Genomic DNA, 17,769 nt, shown 5'->3' with positions numbered 1-17,769 from the left:
AAGAGTGGTGAGAGTGGGCAGCCTTGTCTTGTTCCTGTTCTTAGGGGAAAAGGGGTGGTTCTTTTTCAAAATTCAGTGTATAAATGACAAAAATTCATTAGGAAAAATTCATGCAGTTGGCACAGCCTGTATATATCCCACTTTGTGGGATACGAAAAGATGTTCCTGCTACATCCTCTGTAGCATAACATGCTTTTAGGACTCTGCCTAGTAAAGGCAACTATTTGCCATGTCATGCCAGTGTCTTCAGCCAGTCTACCCTCTTGGTAATTGACACTCCAGATCTTAGCATCTGGGAGGTAACTGTAAATGAATGAGGAGTGATTTGCATCTTACCCACCAGCTCTACCAGTTATTCAAGATGGAGAAAACAGAACTGCTAGGAACGGGATAAAACTGTCAAAAATACATGAAAGCAGCTACATAAAATATTTAAACTTAAAAACATTTTTGGTAACTGTACTTTACCCAATTATAATTAAAAATCATATTTTTCCAATTAACTAAAAATAATATCCCCAATTATAATTAAAAGTAATATGTACCATTTTAGAGAACACAGAGAAGTATAACTTATACTATATTAACAGAGAGAAATTTCTCCATAGTATAAACACAAATGCAGAGTTTCTTCAATTTTTGTATTCTGTTCATCATTTTAAGGAGAATTTGAATGGGGATGGGGAGTTATGTATAATTTATTTATGTATGCATAGATTATGTGCAGAAACATATATGAGGAACAGAAGACATAATTTCTGAAGTAGGGGAAGCGAAAGGTCATGTTTGGAAGGGACAATTCTTTTGTATAACTTATTTTGCTACAACATGTTTTAAAAATATATAAAAGCACTGCAAACATTAAAAATGCTCTAAAGTATTCATATGAATTCCCTGATATTCTTATAAACATTCTTAAATTCATATAAAATATATGAAATAAAAATAAAGGCCATTATTAACTAAATCATAAATAATATGAAAATGGTTAATAAGAGCACACAAGAAACAACATTTCTTCTTAATCATCCAAATAAAAAAGAAAAAAGGATTGAAAGAAGGACAAATGGAGGGGAGAGAATAGAATAAAGGAGAGTGAAGTGCCTTAATGGGAGGAGGGAAGAGAGAAGGCTAACCCCTATTTTGTAAAACTACTGTTTGAAATTCTCTGCTATTTAGATAGTCCCTTATTCTGTAAAGTCAACTCTGCTGTTTTTAGACAGCCCCTCATTCTGCAAAAATAACTTTGCTTTCTAGCCTGCTTGAATAATAAGAAAAATTAACTTAGCTGTCTGATCTTGTAGGCCAGAGACTAGACACTCCTGAGCTCTCATGCCATGCCAAAAAATACATAGATGTATTTTTTAATTGAATAGAAATGTGTTGTTTTCAAGGTCACAAGCTTCCAGTGAGATAACTACTAAGCACACATAGGGCTGGCTCTTTAATAAAAAGGAAACTTCTGCTGCCGAAACCGGTTTGGCTCAGTGGATAGAGCGTAGGCCTGCGGACTGAGGGGCCCCAGGTTCGATTCCGGTCAAGGGCATGTGCCTTGGTTGCGGGCACATCCCCAGTAGGGGGTGTGCAGGAGGCAGCTGATCGATGTTTCTGACTCTCTATTCCTCTCCCTTCCTCTCTGTAAAAAATCAATAAAATATATTTATAAAATTAAAAAAGGAAACTTCTGCTTATTGCTTTGCCCAGAATTTGAAAGACATTTTTCTCTGGGACCGCGCTCCAATCTCTCTAAGCGTTGCTTGGTTTTCTCTGGGCTTCTTCAATAGAAGAAGAAGGAATTTTTTCATGACTTGAAAGGTGTCCTTCCCCTGAAACTATGAAGGCTCCAGATTTCCAAAATAAGTCTGCTACTTTGAAAATATGCTGCCAATCCTTTGAGATTTATTAAATCCTCACCCGAGGATATTTTGAGAGAGAAAGAGAGAGAGGGAGAGAGAGAGAGAGAGAGAGAGAGAGAGAGAGAGAGAGAGAGAGAGAGAAGGGAGATCGACGTGAGAGAGAAACATGGATAGGTTGCCTCCCATAAGTGCCCAAACCTGGATCCAACCTGAATCCAACCCACAACCTTTTTGGTGTTGGGACCATGCTCCAAGCAATCCACCCACCCAGCTGAGGCATTTGAGGTTTAAATAACAGAAATTCATGAATAACGATGACACCAATAGTTACCAGGAAAAGGTGAATGGATAGTGTAGACACTGGGAGGAACCATCGGAAGGAGATGATTGAAAAAGGTTTAAGAACAGAAACAAATCAATTTATCACAGGTTTTAAATTTCAAAACAACTTTCTCTAGCCAATTTCTTTGTGTTAAACAAGAGTTGATTTTCTATCACAAGAATCTTCCAAGCTCTCCCTTGGGACAGTTGCTGGTAACATGAATCTAAACCAGTCCCTACAGGAATGGCCCTGAGCCCAGTAGATGGAGACAGGAACCTTTTGAGGATCCTAATCTCGGTGGGGATAAAAGCAGCACAGCCGAAGCCTGAGGAGCTGGGTAGGTTTTAGAGAGACTCTGTACTGGGACTCTTGGGGTTAAATGCCCCACAGCTGACAAACCTCAGCACGTTTATCTTCTGCTTAGGAAGAAACTAAGCTTTACAACAGTGAAGTAAGGCCGGGGGAACAAGGCACAAATGTTGAGCCACCACCAGTCCCTCTCAGAACTGCCTCATACCTTCTCCCTGCATCCTTATTAAATCCAGATGTGCCTTCGATTTTTGAAAAGTCTAAACAGGCATGTGTTTTATTTTTCTGTTTTCTACCGGAATAGTGTTGCACGCCTGGTAATGCTTTGTATCTGCGATCTGAAATTTACAGCTCTTCTCCTGCTTACTTTAAGTAAACATCAGGTACTTAGCTAATTAAATGTCAGACCCGTAGGGTCTTGTTTATAGGAAAGTGTCAGCTTTCAGGATGTTGTGTGTAAGTCTCGATAAAATTACGTAGAAAATGACTGCGTGCTCTCATTTCATAGGCTGACCTTGAGGCCATCACCGCCTGAAAATGGCTCAAAACTAAAAAATGATCTGAGGGTTGAAACAAGATAAGATCAAATTGATGTCATGGTAATTACACAGAGTACCATTCAGTCATTAGATAGATTTTGCTGCTGATCCCTGGGCTTAGATGCCGGTGGGAACATGCAGTTTTTATTTCTCTGCAGGTATAAAAGCAGGTGAGGACTTTAACTGCAGTTACTGAGAAACCACAAAACGAAGCCAAAATTCTTCAGACCCACAATCAACTACCCCGAACACATCCTGCAAAACGTCCGGAGGAAGGTAAAGTAAAATGAAAAAAAATCGGGGGCTTTTAATTGAGTGAGGATTAAAATATTTGAGAATATAGGGGAGCTGTGCATAAACCTTAGTAAAAAGAGGGAGCGGCGCTTACACATTCTCTTTCCAGCACTCATGACTGAATTGGGAGGAAGTCTGTAATATTGTGGTCTATGATCACAGCCTAAGATGTTATCTAACAGAAGCCAGAAACCAAATGTCTCCTGCTGAGATGTGTGAGTGCCTGTCAGTGTCTAAAAAATTTCCTCAAGAAATACTGGAGTCATTTGAAAGGCATTCTTTTGAGTGCTTCCAAGGGGTCAGGCAGAGGGCGAGTAGCCATTACGTATGTTGCTGATATTGTCTTATCATCAGTTTTTAAATGACGCACAACTGAGAAAGCCGCCCACTGAGAAGGCAGCTCACCTGTTCAGCTAAAATGACATAGCTCCTGATATGTTATGAAAAGATGTTCTTGTCTAGATTAGAATAGTAATACTGAAATCTCTTGAACAACATCATTTCCATTTTTTTTCATAAAATGCTACAAAAATAAGAGTCAGTAGTATTTCTCAACTATTACTGATGACCTTGCCATTCTAAATCACTTGCCCAAGTCTGATTGGTTTGTTCCAAAAAGAGTTTCTTGGTGATCTTTCTTAATCCTTCCACTGCTGCCCTTCCTGTCTCAGCCTTGTCTTGATTTCCTGCTGCAGTCCCCATTTGAATTGATAACTGAACCAAGGCAAACAAAATCTTTATCAATTTCAATGTCCTTATTGTCTATGTTAAAGTTGTGTATTCCTTCTGTGGTCATGATATTTGTCTTCTTGATGTTCAAATGCAGTCCTGCTTTGGCACATTCTTCTTTAACTTTCATCAGAAGTCATTTCAAATGATTGTTACTTTCTGCCAGTAAAATGGTGTCATCTGCATATATTGTTACTGATAGTTCTTCCACCAATTTTCAAGGTATAAGTTATTATTATTACCAAATTCAGTATTGCAGATACTGTGTAAAATGCTAAGTCTAATTTTTTTTCACATTTTGTTACATTTCCCCTAATAGATTAGTTGAATAGGTGTTATATAAATAACACTTCACAGGGAGAAAGTATCAGGAGAAAGGAGAGAGGTAAGACTGGGATCCCGTATCTCAGATCCTGGAGGAGAAATTTTTGTTATAAGAGAGAACAGTTGTTCTTGTTATGTAACAAACTACCCAAAAACTTAGTGGGTAAAACAAGTTATTGCTTGTTATCTCTCAAGGTTCTATAGGTGGACTAGACTCATCTGGGCAGCTCTTAACATGAGTTTCCAGATAGTGGCTGGGGCTGGAGTCATCCGAAGGCTCAACTGGACTGGTCATCCTGGATGATTTCTTCACTCATTGCTTCTTGGCTTCTTTCTTGCTTCCCATGTGGCATCTCATTCTTCAGGGCTCTCCATGTGGCTTAGCCTTTTTATCCTCTGATGGTCTCAGAGTAGTAACACTTCTTACATGGTAACTGGCTTCTGAGAGATGGGAGAAGAAACTTCCAGGTCAATGCAGGAATACTGACCCAGTGTTGCTCCTGCCATATTCTATTGGCCCAGTGTTGCTCCTTCCAAATTCTATTGGCCCAGTGTTTCCCTTCTCCTATCCTATTGGCCTAAATAGTCATAGGGCCCTCCTGTATCAAGTGGGGATGCAAATTTAGACATTCCACTTTTTGATATGGAAGTGGCATGGTCATATTGCAGAGGAAATAAAGACTAAGAAATAGTTTTGTGGCCACTTTTGGAAAGTACAAAGCATTGAAAACTTAGGGGCAATGAACAACAAGGAGGCTTCCCTTTGCAGCTCCTCTGCTTTGTTTTTATTACACAATTAAAATCCTTGTAAGGTAACATTCCAGGATTGAGAAATCTATAATCCCAGTTTGTCTATTCTATTATTGAAAGACTTCAAGGAAAATTAAATATGTTTTTATGCATTAGTGCTTTTAACTAGAATGATACTTGGTGTATCAAAAGATTGCCTGAAAATAGCTCAAATAAACACAACAAAATATGGTGCACAAATTTAAAAAGTTACAAGAAAGAGTCTTATATTACCATAATAATCCTCCACATAAAACTTTATTGGCCTTTGGATGTTTTATTTTTTTCTGAGTGACAAATTGACACTATCTAATATTTTATTCCTGATAAGCATATGTTACTGAAATAATGTTAATTTTAAAAATTGAGTATTTAAAAACAACAAACCTTTTAATTTCTCATTTAAAATGATATTTCATGTTGCATAGAGTTTGTTCTATCAAAAATTTTTATTGAATTAGTGTGAAGACAATTTTGAAAAATGCTGATGTGCTAGGAAAACCAGAAGGGTGATAGAAAAACCAAGACTTGCATTGCAAAATTATGTTAACATTGTAAAGTGCCTTTAAATAACAATTAAGGTAGAGAGTGTACATCTTATTATAAGTCCCTTATATTTAGTTAATTTAAAAAAGAAACTTTTCAAAATGTGATTATTATAAGAATGGTCATAAAGAAATTGAAGTCATTTTTATAATTCTATGAACCTTTGAGTTTTCTTCTAGATACTGCCTGCTATTTTAATTTATTTTTTAAAATAAATATTTTAAGGTCATCTTTTGTTCTGTTTTTCTTTATGGAAAACCCGTTTGTGAATGCATAGCTATGCTGTATAAGCTATGCTATGTATTTCCCTTGTCATGGGACTTCTTTTTCACTTCTTTTCTCTCTATTTCATCTGGAAAACAAGTTGGCTCCCTTTTAAAATGTTGTGAAGGTACAAAACAGTCTTAAGTGATGGATAAACAGAAATCCCAATCCAAATACTGCTGTTGAACTTGTGTGATTTCACTTGGCCTTATTTTCCTCTGGATACCGGGGCACTCTGGGGACAAACTATTTGTCCTCTACTTTCTGGGGGAAATTATGAGGGCTACTGAATATATGAAGGTCCTGCACAAATGTCAAAACAATAAAATACATGTTCTTTATTCTCACTAGTTTTTCATCTCTCCATTTTCAAGTACCCAGACTACCAAGGCTCTCAATGTCTACAGGTGCATTTATTACAGCATTCATCACTTTAACTTATAGTTATTTGCTTTTGTATCTGGGTCAGATAGCAGGAAACATTCATATTTGTACTACTTATACTTTGGCACAGTGCCTGACATGTAGCAGGTAGTTATTCAAGTGTTCAATTTAAATCTTAAATTTGGCACTTAACAACATTGAACGCTTGTCAAATTACCTCAAACTCATCTTTTTATTTATTTATTTTTAAAATATATATATTATTGATTTTTTTATAGAGAGGAAGGTAGAGGGATAGAGAGTTAGAAACATCGATGAGAGAGAAACATTGATCAGCTGCCTCCTGCACACCCCCTACTGGGGATGTGCCCGCAACCAAGGTACATGCCCTTGACTGGAATTGAACCTGGGACCCTTGAGTCTGCAGGCCAACGCTCTATCCACTGAGCCAAACCGGTTAGGGCCAAACTCAGCTTTTTATAAGAAAGAACACACTAATTCTCCATATCAAAGAATGGATGAGGGGATTTGAGATGGATCTTGGGAGTGTTAATGAGGCTCTCCTAATCCATCTTCCCAATCTCTCAGATATTCCCTGGCTACCTTGGAGAAAACTATCAGTGAAGGTGTTAATGGGTCTCAAGGTCACTCTAGTGCCTGGGAACAATGTTTGAATGTCTACTTGGAAAAACTAGGAACCTGGAGGAGGATTATTGAAGTTGGGGGCTGGAGCATGGGATTATGGAGACACTGCCTGCTAGGCTGGTGGTTCAAAACATGCCACAGAAAAAGGTAAAAACCCACTTACTGCAACTAGAGTGCATGAGTAAAGAAAACTAGTAGACATGGCCACTGCAAGCTGAATTTCCTGACCACTGACCCCAAACTCTTTAAATTCGTGCACCCAGAGACAGAGGTGATCACTTGGTGGGAAGCAGAGGTGAGCCTGCTCAGGGGTCTGCTCTGTGGCCGGTGGTGGAATGGAGGATCCCAAACACTCTGCTCTCCCTTGTGACTTTCCATCTTCTAACCTTTCATCAGGCTGAACTATTGCTGTCTTCTCTGGGCCAGGAAAGATGCTAAAACTTACAGGCCTATTTTCTGTTTAACAATGATTGAATACCTATCTCATGCCAGACAGTATGCTGGGGATTAAAGGCTGAACTTTCAAGGTTCCCTTTCATTAATTGCTGTTCTCTGAAGGGGCCTACTTTCCCCCTCCTTGGTAGCGAGCTGGGTTAGATGAGGTAATGAGGTGAACTATTAGGTTAACCCTCTAGAAGTCAGTTAGATTTAATCTGTTTTGTTAAAGAATTATGCCTGTTATCCTAGCAGTCATCTGAAAAAAATGTGCTATGAGTAAGCTGGGCTTCCTGGTATGGAGAGTAGAGATGAGTCACCCCATCTATCACACCATCAGAAAAACAGAAAACCTCACTCTCTGGCTGTGGGGAGCAATGGCAGCATCTTTGTAAGTGAAGGGCAGGATGTCACATGGCACCAAAATACTTACAGTCTTCTTGGAACAATCTTTTATATATATATGCATATGTACATACATACACACAATACCCACCTATGTTTCTATCTAATATAAAAAACACACACGTTAAATTTGCCTTGAGGTCTTTCAATAATAAGATAGACAGGCCAAGATTATAGATTTCTCAATCCTGGCACTTTTTAAGGATTTTTGTGTGTGATAAAAGCAGAGCAGAGGAGCTTCAGAGAGAAGCCCCCTCACTGTTCATTGCCCATGAGGTTTTACTGCTATGGCAGGTTGTACTTTCCAAAGATGGCCACAAAAATATCTCTCAGCCTACGTTCCCTCTGCAAAGATAGACACTCCCACATCAAAAAGTGGTGTGTCTGTCTTTGTACCCCATATGTATATGTGTGTGTGTGTGTATATACATGGGCAGCTCCTTAAAGGACTCTGAGGTAGATGGGTTGAGAGGGAAGAAAGGCGGTACAGGACAGGTTGAGAAAACACACAGTTTCTTGGATTCAGATCATCCTGATGAGGCAGGTGGCAGGAGCTAAGGGCATGTTCAGTGGATGTTAGAAATGGACTGTGGGGTTGAATGTAGAGAGTCTGTGGTGTCTACTCGGAATACTAAGAAGCTGTGGTTAGCAAATCTGATTTAGAGCGTTCATATTTTTCAAAATAGCATAAATCTCAGCTGAACATTATTTTTCCTGCCCTGGTTTATAATGTTTTTCTTTCAGATTCCAAAACAAAAAGACATAAAGGTGATTAGCATGATAAAAACATTTATTAAAATGTTTTCAAAAACACCTAGAATGTAAGAGTTAGTCCTTTTCTGCTTGGTTAACCTTATTATTATTATTTTTTTAAATTAAGACAAAGCTGTTTCTGTTGTTCAGCAATGCGGACTTGGGTTCTGTTCTTTTCAATCTTCTCTTTCCTTTATCATAAAGCAAATTCTAAAATGTGGATTGACTTTATGCTCTCACATTCAGCAATCTTGTTATAAATGTTTTTTCCTGAATTAATTCTGATATATGTTCACTGCATAATGCTGAATTTTCATAATATATGAGCTGCAATATCAAAGCACAAAAGTGGTGCTAGTTTAAAAAGGAAACCACTTTTAATTCTGAAAATTTCCTTGTGGCTTTGTACATCACTTAAGCAGTGACTCTCAAACTTTTTGGTCTCAAGACCTGTTTATGCTCTTAAAAGTTATTGAAGAGCCCAAATATCTTTTAAAAATCAAGTTATATTCATCAATATTTACTGACTTAGAAATTATGTCAGTAAAAGTTTCAAAATACTTATTCTTTTAAGAGCAAGAACATCAAACCCATCACATGTTAACACAAATAACATATCTACTCTAATAAAAGAGAAACATGCAAATTAACCATCACTCTGCTATACCCACAAGCCATGCCCACCAGCCAATCAGGAGTGAGTATGCAAATTAACCCAACCAAGATGGCGGCTGGCCACAGAGCTGGAGCAAGCAGAAGGCTTGGGTTGCCCCAGCGATGGAGGAAGCCAAGCTTCCTGCCCGCCCTGGCTGGCCCTGGCCTCCGCTCAAGGCTACCAAGTTTCAATGATAGAAGATAAATAAATCCTAGATACTTGCTTCCAGCTGGCCCTGGCCTCCTCTCAAGGAGGTGTTGAAAAAAAAATAAAAGAAAAAGAAAAAAAGGAGGGGCTGGGACCTTGGGTCACCAGGGGGTGATCAGGCCAGGATGGGATGGCAGGGGCTGTTGGGGGTAAGCAGACCAGCAGGGGGGCAAGTTGGAGGTGAGCAAGCTGTCAGTGGGGTCAGTTGGAGGTGATCAGGACAGCAGGGGGGGCAGTTTGGAGTGAGCAGGCCAGCAGGGGGGGCAGTTGGGGGTGAGCAGGCCAGTGGGGAGGGAAGGTGAGGGCGAGCATGTCAGCAGGGGGGGCAGTTGGGAGTGAGCAGGCTGGCCCGGGGGGCAGTTGGGGGCGATCAGGCTGGCGGGGGGGGGCATTTGGGGGCAAGCAGGCTGGCAGCGGGGGGCAGTTGGGGGCGAGCAGGCTGGCAGGCAGAGTGGTTAGGGGCAATCAGGCAGGCAGGCAGGCAGGCAGGTGAGCGGCTGGAGCCAGCAGTCCCAGATTGTGAGAGGGATGTCTGACTGCCAGTTTAGGCCCGATCCCTGTAAACTGGCAGTAGGACATCCTTCGAGGGGTCCCAGATTGGAGAGGGTGCAGGCTGGGCTGAGGAACACCCCCCCCCCATGCAAGAATTTTGTGCACTGGGCCACTAGTATTTATAATAAAAATGACAATTTCCAAAACAAAATACAATTAGAAGAGTGGCATTGTTTTATCTTTTTGCAAAAATTTAAAAAGACTGGCCTAATAGAACATAGCTACATTCATATGTGTTTCTTTGTTTAGTCTGTTCCAATATCACATGTCAGGTAAGCTCTAGAAAATTTCTTTGAACACTCATGAGAGGATCAGAGTGAAAAAGGCAAATAGCATCTTAGTATTATTATGAAAATCATTTTAACCTCTCAGACCCACTGAAAGTGTTTAGGGCCCCCAAATCACACTTTGAGAACCACTGACTTAGAATATTTATTTAGTTAATTATGGCTGAAGATAAAACTGTATAAGTACATTACATCAGATAGAAATGACGTGCATATGTTTTAGCCTTAACTATACTCATACAGCCTATTTTTCTGTATTATAAACTGTTAGTTTTACTGTTTGACAAATCATTCTTATGAGATATAAACATCTAGCAAAACCATGGTCTTATATGTCAGTCTACATGAAAAATAACTGTAAGTTTTGACTCACATGCAATTATAAATTTCATTCTGAAATGTCTTTTTTTTTTAAACTTTTTGTTTTGAATAAGTATAGATTTAGAAGAAGTTGCAAAAAATCTACAGGGAAGTCCTGGCTACCCTTTAGCCAGTTCCCTCAATGATAATATCTTGCTTAATTACATAGTACAATGAGAAAACCAGGAAATTGACATTGGTACAACCCAGGAAGCTTATTCAGATTTTACTAGCATTGTGTGTGTGTGCATGTGTGTGTGTGCATGTGTGTGTGTGTGTGTGTGTGTGTGTGTGTAGTTCTATTGTACATGGGAAATTTTACCCATGTACAGATTAGTGTGACAACTACCACTTCAAGATACAGAGTTGTTCCATCACCACAAGGCTCCCTTGTGCTGTACCCCTCATCTCTCTCCCCAACACTAACTACACATAAGGACAGTGAGGCTTCTTTACAGGATATTTAAGAAGGAAAATTTATTGTTGCTGTCATTAAGCCCGATTCTACCGGTTGATGTGAGAAATGAGAAGATGCAAATTCCCACCTCTTTGAAAAAGACAAATTGTTTTATACATGGCTTTAGAGGATGTTGGGGGCTGTAAGCAGAGGGATCAAGGCACTGATGACTGTTCTTAGTAGCACTGTTAAAACTACTGACTGTTGTTATGACTGGTAAGCCAATTTTAGAGTTAACTTTTCCCCCCATCCTGTTTTGCAGAAGAGCCATGGATTACTACAGAAAGCATGCAGCTGTCATTCTGGCCACATTGTCTGTGTTTCTGCACATTCTCCATTCCTTTCCTGATGGAGAGTTTACAATGCAGGGTGTGTGACCCCACTTGCATTTGCAGTAATAAGAAAACCAGATGTACACCAATAACTCCACTAATTATATATCCACCTCCTTTTCAAATGTGGTAAATCCTGGCTGCTGGATACATATCTAGGAACTTGTAGATTTGTGAACATAAATTATGTTCCAATGAAAATGATATCTTACATATCTATTTAAATAGCAGCCTATATATTTTCATCTGAAATACATTCCTGATTATTCTTTATCTGAGTTTTATAAGCAGAAAATGTTTCTTATTCAATTTAGCTCAGTTTTGGTGGGCTTTTTTTTTTTTTTTTTTACATTTCTCCTGGAAGACTTGAGAAAGATGAAGTTTCACAGCAGTTAATGAGTGAGAAAGACAAAATCATTTTTATGCAGTAAATTTGTTTTGCTGTATTGTTTGAAACATTTTATAGAGTAGCTGATATAATTCCATCTGCTGTGAAATTGTGAGCTTCTATTGGTTTGAGTTTTTCTCTAGACAAGTGGTAATATTTTAATCTCAGATCCCGCATGCAGATGTCCCCTCTAATATCAGGCTCTCTGCTCTCACCAAGCTTGCTTAAGTCTGACATTGTTTTCTCTATCAATATTTGGAGTTTCTTTGGGAAAGAACAATAGTAGATTCTAAAGGGGAAAATAGTTTGCCGTTGGGCAAAATTCTCCTTTCAGATGAGCATGATGTTTTCATCTATCAAACTGTGTTTTCTTATAGGCATACTATTAGTACTGGGATAGAGAAGTCATGCTGGGAGAGAGAATGCTGCTATTGAGATTTTCCATGAATATCTGTCAAAATTGTTTTCCCACAAAAATAACTCTAATTCATATAATTAGTTATTATGTATGAAGATTACATATACAGTATTCAAAAAGTATTTATTTATTCTAGTCCCAATGGAAAAAAGACTATCTACCACCCCATAATAAGGAAAAATTTATAGTTTCTTTTTGAATTGTGTTCGGATTATTTTATTCTTTGCCTTTTCTTTTTCTTTTTGGCAATAGTTTGCCCAGAATGCAAGCTAAAGGAGAACAAATACTTCTCCAAGTTGGGTGCCCCAATTTACCAATGCATGGGCTGCTGCTTCTCCAGAGCGTACCCCACTCCAGCAAGGTCCAAGAAGACGATGTTGGTCCCTAAGAACATCACCTCAGAAGCCACATGCTGCGTGGCCAAAGCATTTACCAAGGTGAGAACCTAAAGGGCTCCAGAAGCTTTCTAACAGTCTAACCGAAGAAATGTCCCCAGTGTATATTCATGGGATTTAATGTCAGAGGCATCTAATGACACATCCTTGTTGGGTATTAACGCTGGGAGGGGTTGCATTTGTCCTTATTAATCAAAGAGTCAGCAACCTTGTGGGTGCAGGCTGGTTTTATTTAGAATGAAGAGAATAGGGACAGAGGTAGTGAGGGGCAGATTGGGAGAGAGTATGATGCTTACACATGCACATTGTGTGCACTCTCCTTTTAGAGTCAAAATATCAGAATGGGAGAAAATGCAAATCTAACAAGCATCTATTTTAGCTCAGCTGGCTACAGATATTTTTATTTAACAGTTTTTAATTTTGCCTATTGTCTATCTATCTATCTGTCTATCTATCTATCTATCTATCTATCTATCTATCTATCTACCTACCTATCTATCTACCTATCTACCTACCTACCTACCTACCTATCTAATTATCTGTCTTTGTTTGGTTCCCTTTAGGCCACAGTAATGGGAAATGTCAAAGTGGAGAACCACACGGAGTGCCATTGCAGTACTTGTTATTATCACAAATCTTAAATGTTTTGCAAAGTGCTGTGTTGATGACTGCTGATTTCCTGGAATGGAAAATTAATTTGTTCAGTGTTTCTGGCCTTGTGAGATAACACTCTCCTTTTCCTTACCACACCGCCTTTGACATGCTTCAAGGATATACTGCAGCTTTATTGCTTTCCTCTATCCTACAGAATAATCAGTAGTTAGTTCTTTTCATTTGGAATGAAATACAGTATTTAGCATGACTATAAAAAGCTGGTTCTGCTGGAAATAAAGTCTTTTAAATCATCATTCTATCATTGAATTCTGTTTTTTTTTTCTTCAAAGCTTAAAGCCTGTTGATTTTGATAGAATTCATTGAAGGAAGTGAGCCCAGGGGTGAGCGGGAGCCACATTCACTGAGTGACCTGACCCTGGAGAACCTTGTTCCCACCGAGCCTTCCAGAGCAAGGATCCCGTCAGCCAGTGGGCAAGTTATAAGTCATTGGGATGAGGGAAGAAAACATAACTTGCATTTTTATTCATTTTTATAGCATCCCTTGATGTTGACGAATTTTGTAAAAGTATAGATACATTAGTATGTAATTATGCATATTTGGGGATGTACCAACTTTTACTGGTAGAAGTTTTCAATCAGGAAAAAAACACCACCACAAAACACTGCCCCATAGTTTGGAAGAGACAAAATCCTTCCCAGCCTTTCTATCCACTTGCCTTATGTCTAGCGAAAAAGAAAAAAAAGTGCATCTTATTAGTCTCTCGCAGCCAGGTTGTAACCGAATGGGGTGGCTCAGGAAAAGATACCACTATCCTCAACTAAAAATGGGCATTGCTCTGAAATTCCAGCGGCATCAGCTTTTACATGCCACGTTTAGATCTGAGTGGGAATGAGTACACGATAAGCAAAGTATTCACCGAGTGTTCACTGTGGGCTAGATGGAGTACCAAGCACTTTCACTTAGTCTATGCAAATGCTTAAAATATGACATGCTTCAAAGTCACATTTATTGAGCAGTTATACATAAAAACAGAGATTGTTCTTACTTTGAGGACCATGGTTATTACTCAAGGCCACCCAAAAGTTCTAGTTCTAAAGGAACCTAAAACTAGGGGGAAAATCATGCTAGTCAGATATAAAGTTTTCAGTCATCACCAATTTGTCAAGATTCCATTTCTGAGTGAAAAGTCCCTTCTTAAAAGTTTGGTAAATACACCACGTGTCAGGGTAAAAAATTAAAATGAGAGCATGTACTTTTTAAGAAGCACTGAATTCCACATGATCATATTACTTCACATATTTATTACCATTTATTTAATGTCTAGTAAGTGCTGGCAGATTATTAGATCATGGGGATTCAGAGATATCAGGATTCTCTGGAAGATAAGATTGAGAAAAAACGCAGCTTAATTAGAAAGAATAATGGTGCTGATCATTCAGATATTTAACAGGTATTCATTGAGAGTCTTCTATGGGTCAGGTCTTGAGAGCTTGTTTGGATGAGTCAGCAGGAGAAGAAATCTACTGATACACCCTTGACTAGAGTGACCTCTGGGATCATCCCATTTGACAGAGGGGATGGAAGAAGTAATGAGAGATGAAGAGGATATCCTCATGGTCAATCAGATCAGCCAAATCAACCCTGGTGAGCACTAGGGTGAATGTATTGGCCATATTTGCCTCCCATCTGGCCACGTGCCAGGCATAGTGCTGGTCCTGGGAAGGCCAACATGAGTAAGATACAGACCTGCCCTGAAGCAATTCACAGTCCAGTGGGGAAGAGAGACATAAACAAGGAGTTAGAATCTAGTGAGATATCTACTATTGGAGAGGTGTGGACTTCTATGGCATAAAGGAAGGGACGGCTAACTCTGTCTGGTTCTTCACAGAGAATTCATAGGGCAGGTGATTCTTGAGTTAGGTCTAGATAGATGGGGGAGGGGTTCATTCTAGTTTGAGGAAACAGCACAGGTACATGTCCTGAGATGAGAACCAGTACGATAGTCACAGAATCGTAGGAAGTCCAGTGTGAAGAGACTGTAGGTAGCTGGTTGGAAGGTTGGAGCTGCAGAGACAAATGGACACCTGTCAAGAAGGTCATGCAAAAAAAAAAAAAAGTGCATTTTATCTAAGACCCTAGCTTCTCAAATTTAGGGCCTAAGGGTTTCTGAAAGCCACAGGATAAACATGTACCTTCTTGCAGGATCAATTTTGCTTGACAATTTGGGGGAAATGTTACTTTGCTTTCAAAACAAAAACTGATCTATTATAAAACAGAATGCAAAATTGCAAAAATGGGGTTAAAAATTGTGACTTAAAAAGAAATTTCATGTTGTAAGTGAGGACTTCTGGATCCTGCTCTTCTGACCCTCCCAAACTTCCTGGGAGCTTATTCACTCTTCTTACACTAGGAGTACTTAAGTGGAGGAGTTTGAGAGGTTCTATTAAAGGAATAATATGCTCAGCTTTGCATAAGCCATTGTGGCAGCAGTAGAGGGTGGTTTGAGAAAGTGGGAGACTGGATACAAGATCACGAATCTGGGCCTTTGAAATTATCTTGGCAAGAGAGGGTGATGGACTTTGGCAGTGAGGGTGAGGGTAAAAGGGAGGGATGGATTTGGAAGGAATTGGGAGAAAATCAGGAGATGATTGAGGGTGTGGCACCTCGTTTTGGGGTGGCTGGTGGATGACTGCGCCAATACTTGGGAAATGGAAAAGTGTGACATGGCAGCAGAAGGGAGATGACAAATTCAGTTGGGGACCTGCAGACTTGAGGCTCTAAGGAGCAGGTGAGCCTGTCCCACAGGCAGCATGCTCAGTGATACAGAGCCCAGGAAAGGACTCCAGCCTGGAGGTATAGGCATGAGGAGCACCAGTGGCCCGTGGAATCAAAACCACAGGAGTGGCTAGGATTGCTCAGCAGTGTGTGAGGGCGTGAGGAAGAGAAGATGCCGGACCACCAAGGATAGATTCTGGACCAGTCTGTCTGAGAAAAGAGGTGCCATGTCTTTTGGGATAATTAGAAAGCTCTGACAGGAGCCCTCTCTAGAGAAGAAGATTATAATCTCAGAGATATAAGCTGTGAAGAGAGGCAGATATGGAGGCTGGGAATGTTGCTTCAAGCCTATCTGTGAAAAATGCCTGAAAGAAGTAACAGAGGTAGAGCCAGCACATGTTTGAGGGGTGCTTCTTTCAGAAAATGTTCCATCATTCACCTCAGCCGGAGGGCTGCATGAAATTCTCCTGTTTGAGATCCCTTCCTTATAGCTAAAACACGGTATTTCAGGCACCTTCCTTTAAAATAGCAACACATCTGACTGAGGCAACACACTTGGCCATTAATATCACAAGGTAAGTTAACAGACCACTAGTCTGTCTGCACTGGGGGTCCTGGATCCTGGTTACCAGAGAGAGAGAGAGAGCGGGAGTCTGGCAGAATTGTAAAAGGATAGACCAGAAGCAAGACTTCTGCTATTTTGTAATTGTGTCAAGAATTGACCCTGAGGAGAAACTCCTAAGTGATCACAAGGATGTCACTGATGACGAGGGCTCAAGGAGGAGGTCAATAAAACAAACAGGGACAGCTCCTGTGCCTCAGCCTGTCTCCTGGGAGTGAGAGGAAAGGGCAGGAAAAGATGAGAGTGAGATAGAGGACAGGGAAGAGAAAGAAGAATGAAGAGGGTATAAAATTTTCCTTGAGCAGAAGGAAAATGTGCAAGAGAGAAGATGGAGAGGCTAGAAGGGCTGTTGGAGGAGTCTGTAGTCTCAGAGGAGGCTGACCTGGACGGAAGCAGAGAGAGAAAGCCTTGACTCTCCTTGCTTCCACCTCCCCCACCCACTACTGTCAGAGTCTAAGTAATCACCCAGCCAGGACCTCTAGCCTCTATGAAGCTTTTGTGCAAACAGAAAAAGATGCCCTCTCTGGGCAATGCACCTGGAGTAAATGCTTCAAGATTAAATGGCACAGAAAAGTGGGTATCAATCAGTCCTTAACCCTTGGCTGGGCACCTTTGTATAATATGCAAACTGTGCAATCTTACATGACAGCCCTGCCCCTAATCTCTTCATCCTAAGATGACCAATTTGGAGAGATCACATCTTAAATTGGCAAGAATCTTAGTTGACATTGAAGATTCCAAATACTGATATCTTCATTATTCATATACCGCTGGGAGGCTGCTGGAGAAAATGTTGCCCACCAATAGTTCCGCGTGGCTTTTGCCATCTATGGGAAAACTAGATGAGCTGCCCATAATCTGATCCCAATAGGAAGATAAAACCAAAGAACCCACGTGTAAATGCCCATGAAGCTGACATGAAGAAGTTGGTTAGGACCACAAACCTCAAGAAATTCAGAGAGGTCCGCTGAATTGGCAAAAAAAATTAATCGACACCAAACCACCCGATATGAGTACAGCACTTTTACTTTCTCACAGCTTTCTGTGCCTAATGTGTCATGAGTCTCAATCAGCTCCTTGTGGACCACAAGTCAGGGCAGGTGGCACCATC

At 40.0% G+C, this 17,769-nt stretch overlaps 1 protein-coding gene across 1 annotated transcript; it reads left to right on the top strand.

Moving 5' to 3' along the window:
- The first annotated feature begins 3,254 nt into the window (after positions 1 to 3,254).
- On the top strand, positions 3,255 to 13,532 carry CGA (glycoprotein hormones, alpha polypeptide). Its single transcript, XM_008146482.3, has 4 exons — positions 3,255 to 3,302; positions 11,375 to 11,481; positions 12,503 to 12,687; positions 13,209 to 13,532. Exons 2-4 carry the CDS (start codon positions 11,382 to 11,384, stop codon positions 13,284 to 13,286), a joined length of 363 nt encoding a protein of 120 aa, XP_008144704.1. The 5' UTR covers positions 3,255 to 3,302; positions 11,375 to 11,381; the 3' UTR covers positions 13,287 to 13,532.
- The last annotated feature ends 4,237 nt before the right edge of the window (positions 13,533 to 17,769 follow it).

Source organism: Eptesicus fuscus, chromosome 10 (assembly GCF_027574615.1).
Source record: "Eptesicus fuscus isolate TK198812 chromosome 10, DD_ASM_mEF_20220401, whole genome shotgun sequence".
NCBI classification, from domain to species: Eukaryota; Metazoa; Chordata; class Mammalia; order Chiroptera; family Vespertilionidae; genus Eptesicus; species Eptesicus fuscus.
Note: the sequence above shows the minus strand (reverse complement) of the source record. Positions and strands in the feature narration are given on the sequence as shown.